This window comes from Stigmatopora nigra, chromosome 10, assembly GCF_051989575.1.
Source record: "Stigmatopora nigra isolate UIUO_SnigA chromosome 10, RoL_Snig_1.1, whole genome shotgun sequence".
Taxonomy (NCBI): domain Eukaryota; kingdom Metazoa; phylum Chordata; class Actinopteri; order Syngnathiformes; family Syngnathidae; genus Stigmatopora; species Stigmatopora nigra.
In genome coordinates this window covers 11,621,986-11,638,729 of record NC_135517.1, presented here as the reverse complement: position 1 = coordinate 11,638,729, position 16,744 = coordinate 11,621,986, and the positions used below count along the sequence as shown (strand labels likewise).

Sequence of the window (16,744 nt, the reverse complement as noted above, 5' to 3'; positions counted from 1 at the left end):
ACATCTTCATTACATGCTTTTACAAACATTGCTAAAAAATAACGTCCTAATACAATTGTTAGTTTTAGGGCTGTTTTCTTTCATCACCATTATCAAGAATTATGAATAATACTATTATTATCTAAATGATTTCATATTATATAATTATACAATATTCCATATTCAAAGTGTCCCACGTCTGCTGCCCATTGTTGAATGGGATAACCTTCAGCACCCCCTGTCACGCTAAGCGGTAAAGAAGATGAATGTATGAATGAATATATGTAAATAAATGTGTGGATTTAATCATTTATCACATCTCCATTTAAGCACCAAAAGTTCCCATACTGTAAAGTGAAGAGCAAATATCAAAAAGAAACATTACACTTTTAAAATCCTGTATTTTGTAGGCCTCTGAGCATCAGTGTAAAAACCTGCCTTGAGGGGGGTCATCTGAGTAGTGTTGAGTCGCGTCAAGGGACCAATAAGCTTAATTAAGTCATAGCCTAAGAAAATAAGTTATATTCTGATGAATTATTCAGGATTTGTAAGCAGAATGAAGGCAACCTCCGCTTTCCGTCTCTTCTTCCCTTTCTCATGTTACAAGGCAACTAATATGACAGCTGCATAAGCAATCTGTTTTCTTTGCCTATTGTGCTAATGAATGTCAAGCAAAACAAAAGCAGCTGCTGGTTTTTCTTGAGTAAAACTTGATTTAAGTGTTTCAAGTTACGTGTCTCAATGTGGAACAAATTCAACTCGTAAATCAAGGTACCACTGTTTACTCTCACATGGTACGGCCTCTTTAAATGTTGCCATGGAGACCAAAACGGCGCTTTGACAGGCCTTGTAACAGGAGACGGGGGATGAGCACGAAGGGGGCGGGACCCCATCGCTCGCTGTTCAGTCTCTCATTGGATGCTGAGTGTCACATGACTCATGTGGAATGCAAATGCAAAAAGTTCTGCCATTGCTCTGCTTCTGCTGCCGTTTAGCGGTTCTTCGGCGGGCCACAAATGGAATTCGTAGTAAGCTAAGCAAGAAGGATCCAACACCCTGAAGCAAGGACGACCCTTTAAAGCATACGTAAACGGTAAGCCGCGATCTAGTGATTGAATAGTATGTCACGGATCGCTTTCTGTTTGCCTATATGTGCTGGAACGCAGGAGGTTGCCTCGCTAGCTAAAGCATCCGATGCCAACCAAAACACTACAATGTTTCGTTTTCCCCCCTCAATACCCTGGTTTTATGAGTTCAAGTTGACTTGGCTTTCACAACTTTCCGGATCGGTTGAAAACAAAAACATGCGGGGTAGCGTAGACGGGGCTGTCAAGCTCGGTTGCATTGCACGAGTCCTCCATATGCTTGCCTTGTTATTGGCGTTTGCGGGGGGCAGAAGTGCGCGCGTGACGTCACCCGGGCTATTTTGACAAGCATGGCTCACAGCAGCAGCGTGGTAGTTTCTCTCCACCAACCTGGAGTTGAACTGCAACCCCGGTGATGCACATGTGGGTCAAGCACGTGACTGCAGTGGAAAGTGGTCATCCAAGGCCACAACAGTGCAGCTTCATCCATATTTCTGACAACTTAATGCCTAAGGACATGGACTTTTGCGAATGATGCCCGCCTCTTAGAATGTCAAGGTGCCCTTGACCCAGGCACCGATCTCCCCAGCCAATAAATGGGATTGCTGTGACTGGGGGGACTCGTAGTTGACCCATTTGTATCCCATTGAAATGAAGCCCTTGGGGTTAAGTCGAGAGAGACACTACTTCACCGTTTTCCTAATTGGTGGGCTTTGCCTGAGTTTTTTTCCAGCAAATGTGTTTTTTTCTTCAAAGCAGCATTATTTAAAAAAAACTAGTACTGCTGCCTCAGTATAACTGGATTGTGAAGGTAGTAGCAGTCTATTACAGTTGTGTTTTTGATGCGAGTGTGTCACGATGACACGCGGGAATTAGTTTTTCTAATTAGGGCAATTTTACTTGAAACGCAGCCTGGGTGTCTTTTTGTTGCTCTACTCGGCTGTGTGAAGGGTTGTCTTCAGTGTAATGTCTCATTTCAGGAGAAAAGGTGCTTGTTTTTGTTCACATTTGTCAAAAAGTTCTTTTATGACCCATTTCCTCTGCCCTATTTTAAATCATTTCTCAGAAAATTGCATACCATTTTACCAGATGTTTTTAAAGCTATGAACAGAAAGAAAGACCCATTACTTGCTTCATTAGGAATTCTTTTTTTGGTGTAGTGTCACCTGACACTTCCATGAGCCCATCTATTATACCCACAGGTTCATCATCAAGCAGCTACCATATCATTGTCCCTTTCTTCTTATTGTTCAACAGCCCCCATACCCCCACACCCCCACCCGCCTCACAAGTACAAGGCTGGAGGCTTGCATCCCTGGCGGAACCTCTAGCTAATCTATATGCTAATGACATGTTGATAATCAATGAGCTTCATGCATGGTCGGACCCAATCAATACAATGTTTCAGCGGGATGGCTACATTTCTCCCAGCCAGACGTGCGGGTGGCGTCTTAATATGACGGGGCAAACCATAAGCACGCAATTATCCTCTGATTCCATCTACTCTGAGTGCACGTCAATGAATAGTGTTCCCATTAGGGAGAGCTTTGAATTCCTCAAGTCCAAAAGTCAGTTCATTCATGGAAAGGATGTACTGTATATGTACTAATTTCTGAATATATATATATATATATATATATATATATATATATATATATATATATATATATATATATATATATATATATATATATATATATATATATATATTAAAAAAGAGTCATATATGTGAAAATAAAGGCTCGTCATCAGAACTTATGTGGGGTGGTATGGCTCAGTAGCAGAGTTGTTTCTGTTAGGGATTGGTTTTGCTCAGTTTTTTTCCCTCTGTGTGACCTGTCCTTGTGATTGTCCGATGAGTTCACCTGTCGTTTTTCCACCCCCGGTGTATCTCCTGCTTGCTGCCTCTTGTATGACCCCCGGACAGAACGATCCGACCAAGCTGTGGACCCAGCGGGAAGCCGTTGGCGTGAGCGCCGACAACAGCGTACGTTTGTCATGCTCATGTTCTTGTCCTGTGATCCTCGTTTCCCCACGTCCTCCTTGTCAGGTTTGATTTTGTTATTTGATTTCAAAGTCTTTGTTCTCTTTTGAGAACCTTTCAATGTTTATGACAGTTTTTGTGGGTCTGACCACACTTCACAACCCCTGACAGTTTCTTCCCCCCCAATACAAAGGGTATGAATGCGTTTCTCCGTGTTCCCTCATAGGCCGCAGCACCTCCCGCGAACCTGGTGAGGATAAGCGGTTTAGGAAATGAAGGCATGGGTGAATTAGTTTTTCACTCTAGGGCGGTCACAATTGATCGATTAATTTACAACTGGTCAATTATCATATTATAATAGATAACTTTATTCATCCCTTATTTGGGAAATTTCATTGTCACAGTAGCCAGAGGGTGAGAATACAGACACAGGAAAATACATTTTAGACATAAGTAAATAGGTAATATATAAGTTAATAAATAAATGAATACAAATATATATAAATAAATAAGTGTTGCTGAAAAATACATATGTACATATATATAAATATACATACCTATATATAAATATACATATATGTATACATATACATACATACATATATATAAAAATATACATACTTAAATATAAATATACCTATACATACATGTATATAAATAAACATATTCATACATACAAATCGACTATATTAACTATAAAGTCTTTGTACTTGAATAATTAAACACATATAACCACTAAATCGACAAAACAGCTTGATGTCAATTGTCTCGACAAAAGGATAATACTTACAGGCGCCCTCTAAATTCAAACAATTTTTGAGTGTATACCTGGAATCGTGTATACGGCTCCTCAAGTCTTTGTGAAGTGATTGACACTAAATTAATTTTCCTCCAAGCTGCCATTCATTTCTTCTAAGGTTCCAATTTGATTGTAAATGGGGAAGTGATCCCAATCTTAGTTCTTACATCAAGTGAATGGAAATACGCAGTGCTACAGAACCGATAATAGCGTCACATCAGACATTCTATGCGTGAATACAAAAAATAAATAAATCAAAATTGGGGTACCATAGGGGGAGGGGGCGTCATCATTACCATCATCTTCATTAGAGAGCATCCCACCATCCAATCAGCGAGCCGTCCTACTCGGGGATTCCGCCGTGGCTCCGTTGGCTGTCGCTAGGATACCACATAATCAGGAGGCAGGCTGCGGCCTGGTTGGCGGAGCAGGGCGTTGATGCCGGGACGACGAGCTCGTCGTGCGTTAGGGGGTAGGTGGAGGTGTTGGAGGAAGGGGGCTAAAAAGGGAGGGTGGGCCGATATAGCACGCTCGCACAAACGCATCGAGTCAGTCAGTCAGTCGCTCAGTCAATCAGTCAGCCAAGCAAGCGTTCGCAGGGAGCCAGACAAAGAAGAGCAGCATCCTGAAGTAGGACAGCACGCTCCCGGGGGATGGGGCATCATACCCCTGCATCGCGTTGGGGGGGCCACAGGAGGTAGGAGAACCGGGCTTTGTCTCAGCAGCTGAGCACCTCACACGCGCACTAACATTAGCTCCAGCCAGCCACCATTATATATTCGCTTTTGGTGCTCGATGCTGCCTCCTTGGCATTCTCGTTGTGTTGGAGCCAGCCAGTCTGTCTGTCTGGCTGTGGCTTTGACAGCCTCTTAATGGCTCTTCTCCCCTCTTGACTTATCCTCTAGACGCAAGCCCGTTTGACCATGTGAAAACATTACATCCGTAAAGAAGGGGGTCGGAGGGCTGCGGTTGACTTGTCGTAGTTGTTCGTATAGTTGCATTCGTATTGCAAGTTTCCAGTGACGCATCCTAACCCCTAAAAATAAAAGAGAATTGCTTATATTCTGTCCATCTGAGCTTGACGTCATTCAAACACGACGGTGAACGGCATTTTTGTGCGTCTTCTTCCCTAAACAAGACCCCCGTGGTGATGTACGACAGCGGAAGCTAAACGAAAAGAGAGAGCTAATGAATCTGATTTTTTCAAGGACTAAATGAATCACAAACGTCTCAGCAATCTGTTGTCAAAATGGTTGTCGATGAATTTGGTAGTCTAATTCATTGTTGAATGATTGATTCAATCGTAGCATCCTTAATCGTGAAATTTGGTGTTTATTCCTTGACTATTTATATGGAGCTGAATTGGCGCCGCTTGACGTCCAATCCATTTAGCAGTTGCTGCCAATCTCTCACATTCAAAATGGATTGGACGTATAGCACTGTCAAAAGCACTGAAAAGAAAATATATAAGCTTTAGAGTGTTATTGGGGGAGTCCTGTAGGCTATATACTTGTGTAAAAAATGTTGATGCTTTGGCCCACATGACCCAAAATGTCAGCTCTTCATCAAGTGAAATTTCTATAATGACCAAAATTAGCCATTGCTTAAATCATTCACCAAAATTTGTGCATTTAATTACAAGAAAAATGCTGTCAATGATACCATTAACCAAACATCACTTCTGCTGATAGCCTTTTTTAATGGCTTCACTTGTGTTAAACCATTTAACACATGAAACTATTTTGACTGTAGTGACATACATATTTGTATCAAACACTATTAATGATCAGATATTTTTAACAATTAAATCTACCTGCCAAACTTCACTGGAAAAAAATAATTTTCATGGTTAAATCATGCAAATGGTCATGTAAATTCAACGTGTTCTCTTTCTAGTTCCACATTTAAAGCCAAGCATAGAAGGGAAGCATTGTGTATATATTTAGAGGTATTCTCCATCACCCTGTCACTGATGGAAGGGTGATTTACCCTTATGGAGAGACTGCGGGGGCCAAAAGCAGCATTTCCAGAGGGGATTCCCTCTCCTTTCTCCGTGACTGCGGCGCGATTGCGGCGTCTGCTTTGTGTGCAACTAGAGCGTTCGCGCTGTCTGATTGGATTTCACTTCCCTGGCGCACCGACATTGCATTCTAATGAGGGCTTAATCAGATGCAATATTCATGCTCTTTCTCGTTAAATTTGGGCACGGGGGCCAACTTTTGCAGTTGAAGACATGCTTTTTCAGCTCGCCGTTACACTCTGCATTTAATGGACAATCGTATGGTTGCTAAGGGTTTTCATTTAGTTCAAGGTCTGCAAAATAAGCAGGCGGTACATCTGGGCACGGGCCCCTAATCCTCTCTAAATAGTAATGAGAAGGAGGAGGCGGTAATGGCTTTAGAATAGAGGCTGTGGAGGTCTTGATTTAATTACTTCCATGAAAACCCTCCTCTCAGTGTTTAAAAATCCTCAAGACCCTCTCTCAACCTTCACCCCTCATTTTGCCATTTAATTACATGCACACACCTCTAACCTCCAGGCTAGAAATTCTATACTTGCCACTTTTAGTTTTTTTTCTTCACCACCATCAGCTGGTGACCTCTCTTCCTCTATAGCGTCACCACTTCCTCTTTTTTGGTCCCAAAGGCTGGATTTACTTAATTCCTTTCTTTCGTTTTTCCTCTCGAGTGGCATAAATGGGATATACGCCTGTTGACATGAATTGAAAAATAAATAAAAATACGCCCCACCCACCACCACCACCACCAAATCATCCTTCCAGGCTTTTATTCGGTTTCTTTTCAAAGCAGTATATATTTATATATTTTGCCTAGGGTACTTTGACTTTTATGTGACTCCTAAAATTTCTTAGCTCCCGTAGCATCACTGTGTCTACATTTGAAACACCCAGAAAATGAAACGTTATTTATTATTGTTATTGTTATTATATTGTCATAGAGGCAAGTGAGAGTATTTGTCATTGTTTTTTGCCATCAAGTGATGATATCTGTTATGGAAATTATAGTTGAATTCATTTAAGACGGCAGTGCAAAAGTGGAAGAGGGTCTGCATCAGTTTTAGCTAAATAGCCCATTTTTGTCGTGTTTTCCACACATTTGTCAGTGCACTTTTTTATGTGATGATAAGAAAACAAACGCCTAATTCCCATGTATTTCCCATTGCTTTATGTGGAATTTATCTAACTGTTCAATGTGCACATAATATTGTACTAAATCAATCGAAAGCCCTTGAATCGAATTGTGACCAACTTATATTAGACAATATATCCTATTGTTGTTCAAAAAATCAATAGAGGATCATCATGACCTTAATGCTTTACATCCTTATGACTCATTTAAAAAAAACTTCCAAATATTTCATTGTCTAACATAGTTTAAGCGCAACCTCCTCAAAGAAAATGTAATCTTTACCTACCAGACTATTTGCCTTTTACTCATTTGTCCCGAAGACTTGAGCTGTTCCACTTTCCTTTGTGGTTGCCTTTCTATTTTCCAAGTCTGTTTCTTTTCTCACACGCCACATTTTCTGTTCTTTTCCAGGCACAGGCGGGCCATTCAGAAGAGTCGGGGGTCAAAGGTGAGAAGAGCAGAGGGTACCATAATGAGTGAGCCAGGGCCCCCCACCACACCCGCACCAGTCGCCAGCAACTCAACCTCCAGCACTAGCACCTCCAGCACTTCCTCCAGCTCTACTGCGGCCGCCAGCAGCATCACGATGACACCTTCAGCTATTACTGCCGCTTCTGCTAGCACTACAAATACCACCGTGGCCACCACTCCCAGTGGTACTGGCGGTAGTACTACTAGTAGCACCACTAGTAGTAATATCACCACTAGTACTACTACTGCAGCAAGACAAGCAGTCCCTCAGATTTCAGTTTACGGCGGGATACCCGACAGGCAAACTGTGCAGGTGATTTCTTGACAGCTAATGTGACCGAATTAGTGAATATTTATGTTCCTTTTGGGGTTTTAACCAGTCTAAGAGTGGAATGCTTTTTGCACTTTAGTGCACTTGACACCCTGACCCATAGGATTAGCCTCCACACTGGCTGAATGAGGGGCTGTTTGACTTTTAACGGCGGGTGTCTTTTAACGGCGGGTGTCTCCTCCATTCAATCCAACAGAATTGTTACCAAGCAGCAGAAAAGGAGAATGGCTCGTTTAGTGTCTTGGTGCCAAAGCTTTTTTTTTTGGAGTCATTTAAGGTGGCCCGGAAGCTTATAGGTCCAGAAAATAGCTTATAGTTTACTGTCATTTCCAGAGGTGTCCACGTCTTAATATCTGAAGGTTTACACAGAGAGATGTAACACAGAAAAAATAATTCATTTATGAACCGCTTTATCCTCACTAGGGACCACGGGGGGTGCTGGAGCCTATCCCAGCTGACTTCGAGCCAGAGTCTGCGGACACCCTGAATCAATGTCCAGCCAATCACAGGGCAGGAGGAGACGTACCACCACCCATGCTCACACTCATAACCCGGAGCAATTAAGAGTGTCCAATGTGGAAGGAAACCGGAGTTCCCGGAGAAAACCCACGCAGGCCAGGGGAGAACAGGCAAACTCCACACAGGTGGACCAACATGTGGCCCACTCAAGCTGCCGGACCGCCTCAAATCAAAATTTATTTCACTTTATTTACCAAATTAACATCAACATTCTGAGTTAGGTCCTTTACAATCATATGCATGTACTAAAATGTCTGTTTTTGCCACTAGCACGCGATAGCTATTTCATGGCAAACTATTTTAAAATAATGTCTCAACATCCATGCTAGCCTTAAACCATTCTTCTGTAGCGCACTTAGAGTAATGACCAGTTTTTATGCCACATCCATTTTCAAGCAAGCTTTGTTTTTTTTGTTTTTGTAGGTGATCCAACAAGCACTCCACAGGCAACCCAACACTGCAGCACAGTACCTCCAGCAGATGTACGCGGCCCAGCAGCAGCATCTCATGTTACAGACTGCCGCACTTCAACAGCAGCACAGCCTCAGCACCGCGCAGCTACAGAGCCTCGCCGCTGTACAGCAGGTGATAATTCCCTTCCCAGGAACTTCTTTTTTCTCTCAATATTTTGAAATATCTTAAATCCTTGGTTCGACACCCGCAGGCCAGTATCGCAGCCGGCCGCCAAAACTCCAACCAGAACGGCACAACATCTCAGCAAACGGGGTCGACTCAGACTACGGTAAGAAGAATATCTGAAATACTACAAATGACACTCAGTAGAGCTCAGAAAAAAAAGTTTGGATTAAATTTGACACAGTTTGAAATTTAGCCATTCATCTAAGTTAGATGGTGAAAGGAAAGTATTTGGATTTTTTTTAACTTATGACAGTCATCGTCTCTCTCATGTAGATCAACCTGACAGCTTCGCCCGCGACTGCACAGCTGATTAGCCGCGCCCAGAGCATCACGTCAGCTCCCGCCAGTATTACCCAGCAGGCTGTTCTACTCGGCAGCCCGTCAAGCCCCACGCTCACCGCCAGTCAGGCGCAGATGTACCTGCGTGCGCAGATGGTTGGTGGAAAAAAAACTCCTAGTCTAGTCTTTTCTTGCTACCAGATGTTTTTTTTACTTTTTTTTCCTCATTCTATCTGTGTTTTTTCCCTAGGCCCAGCAGAGTAACGTTTTCCAGGCACAGCAAAGCAACCTGGTGCAAGTGGCGCGGAGTTTAGGCCGAGCCGTTCCCCTTTCGCCTCAGCTTATCTTTACGCCGACGGCAACTGTGACGGCGATGCAGTCCGACAGCTCCGCACAGGTACATGACCCATCACTTTTTTTTTTCCAAGCGGTGCGATACTGTTAATAAATTAAAGTTGACTTTGCAATGCGTAAAATAACCCCTGCGCCATCCTGTTTCCAGAATCAGGTCCAAAATTTGGCCATCCGCGGCCAGCAAGGAGTGACCATGACCACGTCCTCCTCCCAGACTCAGACGCTGCAGGCTCTCAGTCTGAAGCAGACCCCCGTGCCCATCCAGCCCGCCTCGCTCGTCAAAAACACGGCGCAAGCCTCTGCCGGAGTCAAGTCCAGCATTTCCGAGAGTCCCTCGGAGGCAGGAAAGAAGGGGGAGGGTGCTGTGGTCACGGAGGCCCGGGCTATTAATATGAGCCGTAACGTCACAACTGTGAGTGCACAGCCTCTCATTGCTCCAGGTGAGTGTTACCTGTGACACTGTGTTTTGAATTTCATTGCATAATTGTTTTAGCGTTGGACCTCCAAAATGATTTTTATGCAGTGACATTGCTTTTCTCAAGGCTGACTTTTAGCTCATGTGCTTTTGAATGAATGAGGTAGCTTAGATTGAGGTATTGAGTTTTTGCATTTGGGGTATTGTTTTTGTACATTGCCAAAAGCAGGTACTAAATGTGGGGAAGCAATAATTGTAAAACGTGGCATGGAATAGCTGCTTGATACAGCATGATCAATATTGAAGCATGGCAACGTGCTCGTAACATAACATAAACAAATTTAAATGAACTTGGGTTACGATGTAGACACACTCAAAAATAGCCTCTCGCGTCCGCTGTATGGTTGTATATCAAAATTTGTCTCGTATCTCAAGATAAATATATGCTCGAAATTTTACTCGTATCTCAAATTACTCATGTCGGGACACTTGTATATCGAGGTATTACTGTATATAGTAAATCTCACCACCAGGTGACGGTACCGCGCTGCAAACAATGTTCTGTTGGGGCTTTTAGCATTTTGTGTTTTTGAGCGTGTCTGGCAGAAGTGTGGGAGTGACGGAAGCGTGTCATGGTAAAATCGCATCTGGCTTTGTTGCACTAATTATGCACATGGAGCAAATGGAGAATGGGGAGTTTGCATGCCGTCAGTTCCAATTCACATGGCTTACCATGACAGCAAGCCACAAGGAGGCAGGAAGAGCATAGATGAGAAATCCTGACAACCGTGTCTGGATTTCCTTAGTACTCAAAAGTTTAATGATTTGTGGAAACGGTCATGAACACAATACTCTTTGTCAAATTTGAAAGGCCCTCTTTTTTTGCAGCTTACACACAGATACAGCCTCACTCACTGGTTCAGCAACATAAGCAGCAGCAGCAGTTTGTGGTCCATCACAGCCAAAATTCCCAGAGAACTCCCAGTCAGCTGCTGCAAACGGCGTCCATCCAACCGTCACCTCACCCCGTCCCCGTGCTGCCCAAGCCGGCGCCGCACTCGCCCACCATTCCCGGCCAGCACGCCACCATATTCCACTCCACCATCAGCCCCCACATGCTTCAGCCCACCGCTTCGGCATCTTCTCCGACACTCACATGTCACGCCAAATCGCAGCCTGTGCAGCTCACGGCCATCAACCTGCAAATACATCCCACGGTAAGAGCTGAAACTTTCCCAGCAACGTAGTTATCGTGACTGGACGTTTGATATTAAACAGTATTTAGATATTAAACAGTACTTAGGTATTAAACAGTACTCAGATATTAAACAGTACTCAGATATTAAACAGTACTTAAATATTACACAGTACTTAGATATTAAACAGTACTTAGATATTAAACAGTGCTTAGATATTAAACAGTACTTAGATATTAAACAGTAATTAGATATTAAACAGTACTTAGGTATTAAACAGTACTTAGATATTAAACAGTACTTAGATAGTAAACAGTACTTAGATATTAAACAGTACTTAGATATTACACAGTACTTAGATATTAAACAGTACTTAGATATTAAACAGTACTTAGATATTAAACAGTATTTAGATATTAAACTACTTAGATATTAAACAGTACTTAGATATTAAACAGTACTTAGATATTAAACAGTAATTAGATATTAAACAGTACTTAGATATTAAACAGTACTTGGATATTAAACAGCACTTGGATATTAAACAGCACTTGGATATTAAACAGTACTTAGATATTAAACAGTATTTAAATATTAAACTAATTAGATATTAAACAGTACTTAGATATTAAACAGTACTTAGATATTAAACAGTATTTAGATATTAAACTACTTAGATATTAAACAGTACTTAGATATTAAACAGTACTTAGATATTAAACAGTAATTAGATATTAAACAGTACTTAGATATGAAACAGTACTTGGATATTAAACAGCACTTGGATATTAAAGAGCACTTGGATATTAAACAGCACTTAGATATTAAACAGTACTTATATATTAAACTCTCTCATGAATATAATTTTAAGAGCTGTCACCATTTGACCGGCGACCAAACGTCCACACACATGTAGTTATTTACCCCAACACATACATTTATATTTTGAATAAACGTTAACTGGCACCAAAAGGGGTTAACAATTATCTTTTCCTTGAACAACTCAGGCCTCGCGAACACTTGTTCACGAGTGTAAAGATAAGCCGACTTCACTGGTGGTGCGAGAGACGTGTGCAGTTTCCACGCCGCAGCATCAGCAACAAAAGCCACCACCACCACCACCACCATCTCCAACACCCCTACCACAGCAGCAGGATGTGATTCCGTCACAACCCAAGAAGTCCGTCGAGCAGCCCAAAGATAACCCCGCACCGCAAGGTTAGTTGCAAAAGGGTCGGTCCACAGTAGAGCGTGGTTTTATGGAGCATCCCACCGTCTCTTTTACCCCTAAGCACCGAGTACCACTAAGAGGACGGCCCCCACACCCGTAACCCCACCTCCGACCGTGACCCCGGAAAACGTCAGCCAAGCGCTTATCACGACTCCTGTCGCGACGCTCAACGGCGAGAATAAGCCGCCACAGGCCATCGTCAAGCCGCAGGTCCTCACGCACGTCATCGAGGGATTCGTCATCCAGGAGGGCGCCGAGCCCTTCCCGGTCTGCGTAAGTAGCATCTATTCGGCGCCGGTCAGACCCGATTAGACGAGCCCCGAGCTATCCAGCACGCTCTCAGTGGCGGGGAAGCTGTCAACCTGCGAACGCAAAGCCTTTTTCTTGATCTATGCGTTCTGACGGCTCCCGGCTTGAATGAGATCGTGGCTTTAATTATGGAAATAGTGCTCTTGCTCTAAAGAATGAACAAAGTGCGAGGAGCATCTTTTTCCTCATCAATTTTAATTCCCTGAGTGGATCCCCTTGAATTTTAAAGATTGCGTCAAACAAAATTTGAGTTCAAACCCATAGGAGACCTTACCAGTATTACTTTTAAGTCACTTCCAATTTTATGGAAGTCGCTGTAGCAATTAAGTTATCTCAGGAAACTTTCAATGCTCACATATTTTAGAGTTTGAATCTCCACTCCTATCAAACTCAAGACACCTGAGCCACCACAATATTTATAGAGGCCCGCCGAAGTAAATCATGTGTCTTTACATTTCCTTCTCATATTCAAAAGAAAAAGCTTCTGTTTTCTTCGATGATTGAAGATTATTTTCATACATCCTAACAGGTGGAGCGTCTCCCCATCCTCATCAACAGCCCCAAGAAACTGGAAAGTCAGCTCTCCTCCGACCCGGACAAAACACCGCTCAGCAATGCGGCAAATTCTGACTCCGAACCTGAAGACTTAAACCAGACAGGTGCCTCCAAGATACTTAATAGGATATATGCTTACCTTTTCTCAATATAACATGAAGAGAATACAATTGATACACAACACACAATCCCTTCTGTGCAATAACTTCGGGGTGTGCAATAACAATGTGCAATATCTTAGATTGTGCAAAATTTTAGATTTTACGTGACTTTTTGTATTTTAATTTTACTTATTGATGTTTTTACTTGGAAGACGCACTTTGTGAAGTAGCACCACCAATTCAATTATAAGGAGCTGTTTATAATAACAATAAAGGCTTTTGATTAATTTTGATTTGATATCAATTGTAAATCTGAACAATCATCTGTCACAACAGAAAAAGATCAAGAGCCCAAGTTGACGTGTGAATATTGCGGCTGGGTGGATTTTGCCTACACGTTCAAGGGCTCAAAACGCTTTTGCTCCATGGTTTGTGCTAAAAGGTGAGTCACTTTTTGATTAAAAATCTGTCATTTTCTTTCGTATGTTAAATGTAACCCCCCCAAAAAAATCTGTGTTTTTGTGCATAGGTACAATGTAGGCTGCACAAAGCGCATAGGACTCTTCCGTCCAGAGAAAACCAAACCAGCAAGCCGCTGGCGGAAAAGAAGTCAGGCTTGTTCCAGAAGTGAAGCTAAGAAGCGGGTATGCAAAATATACGATTATAACAAGTCTGTTTATGAGCATAGTCATCTAAAAAACAAAAAAAATCAAATTTCTCTCATTTCTCTTCATCAACCCTCTCAGAAAATTACACCATCGCCAAAGCAGGCTCAAGGCGGCTCCGTATCTTCTCCACACGCATCTCAACCCAGTCAAGAGGAGTCTAGTCCTTGTTCAGAAATGTCCAGTTACGAGGAGCCGCCATCACCACTTTCCGCAGCCAGTTCGGGACCCCCAGAACCCCCCACCCCGGCCCCAGTCCCCGTCCAGCGACAGTCGAGGAGGGCGTCGTCGGAGCCGGAGGCCCTCGCCGGCAGAGACTCTACGCCTGCTCTGTGTCACCCCTTTGTACCCAATGATCCCACCAAGTGGAATGTGGGGGAGGTTTACGAGTTCATTTGCTCGTTGCCAGGTAAGAGAGAAAAAAAATGTTTAACCGGCAAGAATATAGGAAGCTATTTTCTTATCATGTTGTTATTTATTTGTCCACCAGGCTGTCAGGAGATTGCCGACGAGTTTCGCTCCCAAGAGATTGACGGGCAAGCGTTGCTATTGTTGAAGGAGGACCACCTGATGAGCACCATGAACATCAAATTAGGACCCGCGCTTAAGATTTTTGCACACATCAACATGTTAAAAGACTCGTAGCGACGCCCTGACGAGGTGAAGACCTCACTTTGTCTCCATATTTGCTTCCTACAGAGAATCGACTGAGTTTAAATATCTTTTAAGTGTTATTCAGGGGAGTTGGCATCCTAATACATTTAAATATTGTTGAAAAGTTCACTAGTTCAGGTTTGAAAAAATGCGTTATATGGGGTCAACAAAAATTATTCTCAAAAAAAATCTGTTCCTCCAGTTGTCAAGTCATTTGTGACTTGGGTTTGGAAATTTGGGGTTTTCATTTGATAGTCATTATAATTGCAAAATTTAAATTGTTTTTCCCCATTTTAATGAAACTGGTTTTCCATGATTAAGATGCAGTTTTGCAAGTTGAGATGAGGTTTACATAAGACTAGGAATGAACTTTTCACAGTCTAATTAGCACTGCCATTAAATGATTTTTTTTGTTTTGTTTATTTTTTGGTTTTCTTTTGACATGTTTGTCTTTTTGTCAGCCTGAAAAAATGGCAAAACAAGCAGTTTCATGTCTAGGAACACAATACTGTATTAAGTGTTCCTGAATTGTTCTGTCTTTAGTTATCTAACATGGCACTTAAAGTATTTTTTTATGTTGCCATCTTCAACATAACGTGAAAAGTGTAAATAGCAAACAGACTGACTAAGACAGTGTGGTTAACTTATCCTCGTTATTTGAGTACAGAAATGTTTAATATTTTTTGAAATATGCAAATGTATAAAAATCATTTGAGTTTTTCTATTTGTTTTTGTAAATTATGCCATATGTGTGTATTGACTTGTTCAATGATTGTTTTAAAAGCACCGTTTGGTACGCTACGTTTTGCAGTTATAAATAATTTCAACACCACTTCAGTCGCACTTTATTTGCAGGAGACGCGTATGCGCTTTTGTTGCACTGACTCAAGGGGACGCTGTTTTATATCATTCCGGTTGGACTGCAGGGAGGAAGTTATGGTAAGTCGATGAGCGTGTTTGTTTTCCCAAACAATTCATTAAATATTCATTTCTTCGAGTTGTGTGTTCCAAAACGGTGCTTTAAATCATGAAAAATTACTTAATGGTGCAGCTGGGGCCTTACAAGCTCAAACACAACCAGATCTGTGACTTTGGTTGGCTAAATCAATGAAAGTAAAATTAATTATGCAGCATAAGTTTAATTTGTGTCACATGCAACTGCAAAAAGGCGTCTATTACCTTTATTTGTTATGTAATATAAGTAGTCCCCATTCGGAAATGCAGGTTATTTTACAGATAGTACAATTATCTGACTTTTTTAATGCAAAAAATGCAGTATGGTATGTATTGGGGCTGGTTAATCTTGGAGGAATAAAAAGACAAGGAATTATTTCTCAAAGATATACATGGTAGGCTGATTGGACACTCTAAATTGCACTAAGGTATGAGTGTGAGTGGTTGTTTGTCTCCTTGTGCCCTCCAATTGGCTGGCCACCAATTCAGGTGCCTCAGGCAGGTTGGATAAGCTCCAGCACCCCCTGCTACCCTAGTGAGAATAAAGCGTTTCAGAGAATGAGAGGATGAGGGATACATATTGACAGTAAATGGTTTCGTATATTCTTTTACTGGATACCAAATAAGCTAATACATAGTTCAATGTTATATTAAACAAAGGCAACTTTTCCACCAAAGTTTGATATAGTAAATTGGCAATCAAAATGGACTTGATATTTTTTTGCAATTAACACTCACGATTATATAATCACCCAGCTGCACACTGCGTCCTATTGTGTTCAATAAATTGAGGTTTATCTCTCCTTGCTTTTGCTTAATCAGGATGCATGTGAATTTATGGAGCTAATGGATTGGACATCTATTCAACTCATTCACTGCCTTTGACAGTGATGGACATTAAATCCATTTGAACTGGGACGGATGCCGCAGAGTGATCATGTTTCATTGGCTTTATGGCGGAAGACGTTTCATTCAATTTGACCGGGGGGGCTCACAGTCGAAATGCATTGAACGTCTCGTGGCGTCACCGGATAACAAGTGACTTAATACCATTCCACCAGATTCCCCCATTGAC

General features: G+C 42.0%; 1 protein-coding gene and 1 long non-coding RNA gene across 2 annotated transcripts in view; both read left to right on the top strand.

Moving 5' to 3' along the window:
* Positions 1–4,353: 4,353 nt before the first annotated feature.
* Positions 4,354–15,547, top strand: phc2b (polyhomeotic homolog 2b (Drosophila)). Its single transcript, XM_077725790.1, has 15 exons — positions 4,354–4,544; positions 7,408–7,780; positions 8,741–8,902; positions 8,982–9,059; positions 9,230–9,391; positions 9,486–9,632; positions 9,738–10,029; positions 10,893–11,221; positions 12,208–12,418; positions 12,493–12,704; positions 13,270–13,399; positions 13,733–13,838; positions 13,926–14,040; positions 14,143–14,470; positions 14,552–15,547. Exons 1-15 carry the CDS (start codon positions 4,501–4,503, stop codon positions 14,704–14,706), a joined length of 2,844 nt encoding a protein of 947 aa, XP_077581916.1. The 5' UTR covers positions 4,354–4,500; the 3' UTR covers positions 14,707–15,547.
* A 17-nt stretch (positions 15,548–15,564) lies between these two features.
* Positions 15,565–16,744, top strand: part of LOC144202785 (uncharacterized) — a 35,727-nt gene continuing 34,547 nt past the window's right edge. The window contains exon 1 of the long non-coding RNA XR_013327561.1: positions 15,565–15,654. This is a non-coding gene — a long non-coding RNA (uncharacterized LOC144202785). The remainder of the gene's footprint in view (positions 15,655–16,744) is intronic.